Source organism: Sinocyclocheilus anshuiensis, unplaced genomic scaffold (assembly GCF_001515605.1).
Source record: "Sinocyclocheilus anshuiensis isolate Anshui unplaced genomic scaffold, SAMN03320099.WGS_v1.1 scaffold2803, whole genome shotgun sequence".
In the NCBI taxonomy this organism is placed as follows: domain Eukaryota; kingdom Metazoa; phylum Chordata; class Actinopteri; order Cypriniformes; family Cyprinidae; genus Sinocyclocheilus; species Sinocyclocheilus anshuiensis.
Genome location: NW_015551013.1, coordinates 85,649 through 93,814, shown reverse-complemented (window position 1 = coordinate 93,814; position 8,166 = coordinate 85,649). Strand labels below are relative to the sequence as shown.

General features: G+C 41.7%; 4 protein-coding genes across 6 annotated transcripts in view; 2 read left to right on the top strand and 2 right to left on the bottom strand.

Moving 5' to 3' along the window:
• The window catches only part of LOC107661076 (macrophage mannose receptor 1-like), a 43,995-nt gene extending 37,849 nt beyond the window's left edge, over positions 1-6,146 (bottom strand). For both annotated transcript variants that reach the window (XM_016450517.1, XM_016450520.1), the window contains exon 1: positions 6,051-6,146. The gene's annotated coding sequence lies outside the window, so the exon portion shown is untranslated. The remainder of the gene's footprint in view (positions 1-6,050) is intronic.
• LOC107661079 (heme-binding protein 1-like) lies at positions 2,133-2,824 on the top strand. The gene is made up of 2 exons (XM_016450524.1): positions 2,133-2,318; positions 2,405-2,824. The coding sequence occupies exons 1-2, from the start codon at positions 2,146-2,148 to the stop codon at positions 2,580-2,582; spliced, it is 351 nt and encodes a 116-aa protein (XP_016306010.1). The 5' UTR covers positions 2,133-2,145; the 3' UTR covers positions 2,583-2,824.
• LOC107661078 (heme-binding protein 1-like) lies at positions 4,402-5,093 on the top strand. The gene is made up of 2 exons (XM_016450523.1): positions 4,402-4,587; positions 4,674-5,093. The coding sequence occupies exons 1-2, from the start codon at positions 4,415-4,417 to the stop codon at positions 4,849-4,851; spliced, it is 351 nt and encodes a 116-aa protein (XP_016306009.1). The 5' UTR covers positions 4,402-4,414; the 3' UTR covers positions 4,852-5,093.
• Positions 6,147-6,297: 151 nt separating the features above from the next.
• The window catches only part of wbp2nl (WBP2 N-terminal like), a 7,562-nt gene continuing 5,693 nt past the window's right edge, over positions 6,298-8,166 (bottom strand). For both annotated transcript variants that reach the window (XM_016450521.1, XM_016450522.1), the window contains exon 8: positions 6,298-6,688. In XM_016450521.1, coding sequence (XP_016306007.1) covers positions 6,635-6,688 — 54 coding nt within the window. In that variant the 3' untranslated portion in view covers positions 6,298-6,634. The remainder of the gene's footprint in view (positions 6,689-8,166) is intronic.

Here is an 8,166-nt window from a genome sequence, read left to right as displayed (position 1 = left end):
CACTCTCACACACACACACACACACACACACACACACACACACACTCACACACTCACACACCTGACGGAGCCGCGGCAGCTGCGTTCAGCATGTTTGTCATGATCAAAAACTGGCTGCTTGGAGCCACTGAAGAGAGCGAGTATAAACTGCTGAGCACCGACTGCAAGGTAACACACACACACACAGAGAATAATAATTGTCTGTCTGTCTGGAGTGATCGTTAGCGATAGTTCAGCTCACTAACTAAAGATCTGCCTGTTCACTCGTGCTTGTGTGCGTTTGTCTTGTGGTAAAAGCTTCAGTAATAAGTGTTACCTTATTAATATTATGAAACTGAGATCATGTTCGGCTCATATTTCATCACAAAATCAGAAGAGAGAACTGAGACAGTATGTTTTACTAAAGAAAATCAAGCCATTTGTAGGAGCTTTACGAGCCTTACATATTTGCATTGTGACATTAAGTGAACAGACAAGAAGCCAATCAGAGTGCTGCAAACAGACAAGAAGCCAATCAGAATGCTGCAAACAGATGCGCAGCTAATCAGAACGTTGCAAACAGATGCACAGACAATCAGAGCGTTGCAAACAGACTCGCAGCCAATCAGAATGCTGCAAACAGACTTGCAGCCAATCAGAATGCTGCAAACAGATGCACAGCCAGTCAGTGTTGCAAACAGACGCACAGCCAATCAGAGTGTTGCAAACAGACTCGCAGCCAATCAGAATGTTGCAAACAGACGCACAGCCAATCAGAGCGTTGCAAACAGACTTGCAGCCAATCAGAGCGTTGCAAACAGACTCGCAGCCAATCAGAATGTTGCAAACAGATGCGCAGCCAATTAGAATGCTGCAAACATATGCACAGCCAGTCAGAATGCTGCAAACAGACGCGCAGCCAATCAGAAATCTGCAAACAGACACGCAGCCAATCAGAGCTTTGCAAACAGACACATAGCCAATTAGAATGCTGCAAACAGACTCGCAGCCAATCAGAACGTTGCAAACAGATGCGCAGACAATCAGAGCGTTGCAAACAGATGCGAAGCCAATCAGAGCGCTGCAAACAGACACGAAGCCAATCAGAGCGCTGCAAACAGACAAGAAGCCAATCAGAGTGCTGCAAACAGATGCGCAGCCAATCAGAATGCTGCAAACAGATGCACAGCCAGTCAGTGTTGCAAACAGACGCACAGCCAATCAGAGTGTTGCAAACAGACTCGCAGCCAATCAGAATGTTGCAAACAGACGCACAGCCAATCAGAGCGTTGCAAACAGACTCGCAGCCAATCAGAATGTTGCAAACAGATGCGCAGCCAATTAGAATGCTGCAAACATATGCACAGCCAGTCAGAATGCTGCAAACAGACGCGCAGCCAATCAGAAATCTGCAAACAGACACGCAGCCAATCAGAGCTTTGCAAACAGACACATAGCCAATTAGAATGCTGCAAACAGACTCGCAGCCAATCAGAATGTTGCAAACAGATGCGCAGCCAATTAGAATGCTGCAAACATATGCACAGCCAGTCAGAATGCTGCAAACAGACGCGCAGCCAATCAGAAATCTGCAAACAGACACGCAACCAATTAGAATGCTGCAAACAGACGAGCAGCCAATCAGAACATTGCATACAGATGCACAGCCAATCAGAAATCTGCAAACAGATACGCAGCCAATCAGAACACTGCAAATCAGCCAATCGAAGCATTGCAAATAGATACACAGCCAATCAGAGCGCACCAGTTTGAATGCTGAAAATTTGTTTCATATCAAAAGAAAAAAAAATCACAAAGACTATTGCAATTACTGGATGACACTACAAATAAAGTTCACGCATCAACTGAAAACAGGCTAATAAACGTATCAACTGAAAATAGCAAAAAATAAAAGATCGATTTTGTGATTTAAGAATTGATGACTTCACCAAAAAGATGATTGATTAATACTTATTAATCAGTTCTGTCAACCCAGTCCAACTGTGTACTGTGAACTTAATGGGAATGTTAGCAAAACATTCGTTATATGTCTTGTGTTCACTGGGAAAATTCCTCAGCCATATTGCAGCTATCTTAGTATTTGAATGATCTGTATTTGTCAGTGTTTAGTGTGTTTTAGCGTGTCTCTGTGATGCAGGTGAGGTCATGATCACGCCCGTCCCCATCATCTTCACTGTGTTTCCGCGTGATGACGGCTCTCTGAACCGCCGTCTGGTCGCCGCTCTGTGCATCCCATCATCCTTCCAGATCAGCCCGCCCACCCCGACAGACTCATCCATACGGATCGAGGACCGGCCCGGGATGACCGTATACGTCCTGTACGTCAGCTCACAATAACTCACCGTCTCTAGCAGCGATGCTACTAACTAACTAACTAACCAGCCATCTCTGTTTCCCCCTGCAGGCGGTTCGGTGGTTTCGCGGGCGAAAGCGCGTTCCGCGCGGAAGCGTCGCGTCTGACGTGCACACTGGGAGACTCCGCCCCCTTCCAGCGCAAACAGTACCTGTGCTGCAGCTATGACCCGCCAATCAAACCGTACAGCCGGCGTAACGAGGTGTGGTTCCTGCGGGACGAGCCCTGAGACTAGTTCCATAGTGAGCCACACGTGCCTGGACGATGGATTGTAAAAGAGTGTTGGTCCATGCATGAGTTTTGGCTAAAATTACCCATAACCCCTTTGTCACATGTTGAGTTCTAGCAAAGTGCAGAGGAAAGCGAGCTTTATTTCTAATGCTGGGATTTCTGTCTTGTATGTCTGAGACTTCCAGTTATTTTACCTGTAAACAAGCTGCTTGACATTGTAAACTGATGTTATCATATTATTTTAATACACACTGGTTTAGATGCACAAAGAGTTTTACCGTTTACGGCACTTTGTTGTTCTAGTTATTTTCCTATAGTGGCTAATGATGAAGTCTCGGTTAATTAGTAGAAATATCTATCTATCGAGGCACAGCCAGTCAGTGTTGCAAACAGACGCACAGCCAATCAGAGTGTTGCAAACAGACTCGCAGCCAATCAGAATGTTGCAAACAGATGCGCAGCCAATTAGAATGCTGCAAACATATGCACAGCCAGTCAGAATGCTGCACACAGACGCGCAGCCAATCAGAAATCTGCAAACAGACACGCAGCCAATCAGAGCTTTGCAAACAGACACATAGCCAATTAGAATGCTGCAAACAGACTCGCAGCCAATCAGAACGTTGCAAACAGATGTGCAGCCAATCAGAACGCAGCAAACAGACGCGCAGCCAATCAGAAATCTGCAAACAGACACGCAACCAATTAGAATGCTGCAAACAGACGAGCAGCCAATCAGAACATTGCATACAGATGCACAGCCAATCAGAAATCTGCAAACAGATACGCACCTGAGACTAGTTCCATAGTGAGCCACACGTGCCTGGACGATGGATTGTAAAAGAGTGTTGGTCCATGCATGAGTTTTGGCTAAAATTACCCATAACCCCTTTGTCACATGTTGAGTTCTAGCAAAGTGCAGAGGAAAGCGAGCTTTATTTCTAATGCTGGGATTTCTGTCTTGTATGTCTGAGACTTCCAGTTATTTTACCTGTAAACAAGCTGCTTGACATTGTAAACTGATGTTATCATATTATTTTAATACACACTGGTTTAGATGCACAAAGAGTTTTACCGTTTACGGCACTTTGTTGTTCTAGTTATTTTCCTATAGTGGCTAATGATGAAGTCTCGGTTAATTAGTAGAAATATCTATCTATCTATCTATCTGTCTGTCTATCTATCCGTCTATCTATCTACCTACCTATCCGTCTATCTGTCCGTCTATCCATCTATCTATCTACATCAGAAATCTGCAAACAGACACGCAACCAATTAGAATGCTGCAAACAGACGAGCAGCCAATCAGAACATTGCATACAGATGCACAGCCAATCAGAAATCTGCAAACAGATACGCAGCCAATCAGAACACTGCAAATCAGCCAATCGAAGCATTGCAAATAGATACACAGCCAATCAGAGCGCACCAGTTTGAATGCTGAAAATTTGTTTCATATCAAAAGAAAAAAAAATCACAAAGACTATTGCAATTACTGGATGACACTACAAATAAAGTTCACGCATCAACTGAAAACAGGCTAATAAACGTATCAACTGAAAATAGCAAAAAATAAAAGATCGATTTTGTGATTTAAGAATTGATGACTTCACCAAAAAGATGATTGATTAATACTTATTAATCAGTTCTGTCAACCCAGTCCAACTGTGTACTGTGAACTTAATGGGAATGTTAGCAAAACATTCGTTATATGTCTTGTGTTCACTGGGAAAATTCCTCAGCCATATTGCAGCTATCTTAGTATTTGAATGATCTGTATTTGTCAGTGTTTAGTGTGTTTTAGCGTGTCTCTGTGATGCAGGTGAGGTCATGATCACGCCCGTCCCCATCATCTTCACTGTGTTTCCGCGTGATGACGGCTCTCTGAACCGCCGTCTGGTCGCCGCTCTGTGCATCCCATCATCCTTCCAGATCAGCCCGCCCACCCCGACAGACTCATCCATACGGATCGAGGACCGGCCCGGGATGACCGTATACGTCCTGTACGTCAGCTCACAATAACTCACCGTCTCTAGCAGCGATGCTACTAACTAACTAACTAACCAGCCATCTCTGTTTCCCCCTGCAGGCGGTTCGGTGGTTTCGCGGGCGAAAGCGCGTTCCGCGCGGAAGCGTCGCGTCTGACGTGCACACTGGGAGACTCCGCCCCCTTCCAGCGCAAACAGTACCTGTGCTGCAGCTATGACCCGCCAATCAAACCGTACAGCCGGCGTAACGAGGTGTGGTTCCTGCGGGACGAGCCCTGAGACTAGTTCCATAGTGAGCCACACGTGCCTGGACGATGGATTGTAAAAGAGTGTTGGTCCATGCATGAGTTTTGGCTAAAATTACCCATAACCCCTTTGTCACATGTTGAGTTCTAGCAAAGTGCAGAGGAAAGCGAGCTTTATTTCTAATGCTGGGATTTCTGTCTTGTATGTCTGAGACTTCCAGTTATTTTACCTGTAAACAAGCTGCTTGACATTGTAAACTGATGTTATCATATTATTTTAATACACACTGGTTTAGATGCACAAAGAGTTTTACCGTTTACGGCACTTTGTTGTTCTAGTTATTTTCCTATAGTGGCTAATGATGAAGTCTCGGTTAATTAGTAGAAATATCTATCTATCTGTCTGTCTATCTATCCGTCTATCTATCTACCTACCTATCCGTCTATCCATCTATCTATCTACCTGTCTATCTATCCGTCTGTCTATCTATCCGTCTGTCTATCTATGCTAACACCTCATGTTGATCTGCTCTAGATGAAGGTGAAGGCTTGACTAGTAAAGGTCATAACTAACCCGTCTGACAGCAGAGAAACTCCAGCTGTGGATTCTGATTTAACTTTCTGATCTTCTAGCAGATGTTTCTCTGCGTCTGAATGTTTCTGGAGGTTTTAAAGCATGTAACACACGTAACGGAGAGAGATCGCAGGCATACACTTTAAAAGTAATACAGTTCACATCTTTTTATCAAGCAGCATTACGATCGAGCTACGAATATTCAAATGAAAGCTTGTTTTCTGTTCACATACTCTATGCAAGTTAAGAAACCTTGGTAGAATTTTTAGTTAAATATCAGAACACAGAAAAGTCAGTGTCATATCCAGACTGAGCTCAAACCGTTTCGAGGCTGATCTCGGGTCAGTTTTATACGTTTGTAGACATTTTTAATGACACACGTGTAATAAAAGTAAGAGTCGTAGTTATTAGTCTCTTACTGGCCTGATTAACCAAACGCTCCACAATACAATTTGATCAAATAACACATTTTACACGGACACTTTATATTTAATGATATTAGATTATTTGTTAATTGTATTAAATTGATTACTCTTTCACTAGATTTGCATTTGGTTTGTTTTCGTTGCATTTACACGGTTCTGATCAGCAGCAGTTCGAGCGATTCGACTCATTTGATTCAGTTTCTAAAAGCAGCAGTTTCAATATGATGAACTTACATGATCAGAGAGACAGACTTCAGCTCACTTCATACTGAGAATCTCCACTAACCCTAACCAGCCAGCTCAACTAGCAGTCCATCAGCTGACGCTCATTAGCACGGTGATGATGATGATGATGATGATGAGGTCACGCGTGTTTCACTCAGTGTGGTTCGGTTTCTTACACTTCATCTGGTGTTGAACTGCTGTGATGATCTGAAGCGAGTTTGAACAGAGGACGTGAATGAAATGAACACAAGAACACTGAGAGAATACAGAGCTTTATTCATCGACTCTGTCAGGACTGATCCACTATCACCTACTTTACAATGAATTATGGTTATTATATTATCAAAAGGAATTTACAGAGGAGTCCATCATCACACACACACACACACACACACCAGGATTAAAAACGGAGTAAGCAGAAATAGAAGTGTTTATGTTACTTTTTTCGGGCTAAATAGTAAATCAGTATAAATGAATGGGCTGCTTCAGCTCTGACAGAGAGAAACACACCGAATCAAATGAACCGATCAGAACGACTCATCCAGCACACGAGCGAATCGCTCCGATCCCCCAGAAGTCCGTGTTCGTGTTCTTCAGTTGTTCTTCTTGTCTGGATTCTCAGGAGGGAAGTACGGAGGCGGCTGATCCTAATGGAACGACAGCAAACACAACCGATTCGATTCAAATGACTCCGATTCACTCGACCAGCTGCAGAAGTGATTCGCTTCACATCAACATGAACATGCAGCTCCACAGTGAGAAATAAACTGGATCGGATCATGATCGGTGAAAGAGTCTGTGTGAAGACGGCTGATCATCATTTCTGATGAAAGCAGGTTTTACATTTGGATTACTTTTAATAACTTATAGAGCCCCATGAAATTCTTTTTCTTTTTATTCTGATCTAATCAATTCATTTAATAACTTATACAAATGCTATGAAAATTATTTTTTCTGGATTTCTTGGTTTATGATTTAATAGAGAATTATCATTATAAATGATGATAATCAAATGAACTCAGAAAACAATTTAATCAATATTTTCAAATGTATTTCGATTGAAATGATTTGATAATGATTTATTTATTCTAAATAGTACTGCATTTCTTAAGTTTAAGTTAAACCAAACTTTTAATTAATCAGTTTGTAGTGAACAGCTTTGAGTTTCTGTGTATTTGATTCATTGCACACATTTACTTTTAATTCATAAATCAAAAAAAAAAAAAATCTGTAACCAAAACTAAAAAACATTTTTGTTAACTAAAATATGATTCAAAAATTAGATTAAAAAAACTAAAACTACACAAAAATGTAGAAAAAATTCTTGCCTTAAAAACAAAAAAACTAAACTAAAAATGAAAACACCTGAAGTAAACAGAGTTTTTTGTATTTAGTATTTAGTAGTAGTGCCTCAGTGTGAGAGTCTCTGACAGCAAAAACTAACCAGTGCTGACTGAACACTACTAGTACAGATTAATAACCAGCTACTGCTACATTTCTGTGATTAGAAACACATTCAGCTCAAGCATGCTGCGTTCCCGATGGAAATAATAAATATCAGTTACATTTCTATTTGTTTAATTACTACACTCTCACAGTTAATAAGTAACTCTTTAACTAATCACCTGAGATAAGTTAATAATTACCTCCAAAACTTAATCTAATCTTTATTTTCAGCATTAAAACTAAAACGACTAAAATAAAGTGTGAAAATTAAATATAGCATTTTTTATAAAAATAATAATAACCAAAAAATAAAACAAAAACAAACAAAAAAAAATCAGTGTGAGTGTGTGTGTGTGTGAGTGAGAGAGAGTGTGAGTGAGAGTGTGTGTGTGTCTGTGTGTGTGTGTCGGAGTGTGTGAGTGTGTGTGTGAGTGAGTGAGTGTGTGTGAGAGAGTGTGTGTGTGAGTGAGTGTGTGAGTGTGTGTGAGAGTGTGCGAGTGTGTCTGAGTGTGTGTGTGAGTGAGTGTGTTTGTGAGTGTGAGAGTGTGTGAGTGAGTGTGTCTGTGTGAGTGTGACAGTGTGTGTGAGTGAGTGTAAGAGAGTGTGAGTGAGTGTGAGAGAGTGAGTGAGTGTGAGAGAGTGAGTGAGTGTGAGTGACAGTGTGAGTGAGTGTGAGAGT

Excerpts from the sequence above, each read along its gene's own strand:
- LOC107661078 (XM_016450523.1), top strand. The coding sequence starts at position 4,415 with ATGATCACGCCCGTCCCCATCATCTTCACTGTGTTTCCGCGTGATGAC. Across the intron at positions 4,588-4,673 it reads GGGATGACCGTATACGTCCT|GCGGTTCGGTGGTTTCGCGG; the intron begins GTACGTCAGCTC and ends TTCCCCCTGCAG.
- LOC107661079 (XM_016450524.1), top strand. The coding sequence starts at position 2,146 with ATGATCACGCCCGTCCCCATCATCTTCACTGTGTTTCCGCGTGATGAC. Across the intron at positions 2,319-2,404 it reads GGGATGACCGTATACGTCCT|GCGGTTCGGTGGTTTCGCGG; the intron begins GTACGTCAGCTC and ends TTCCCCCTGCAG.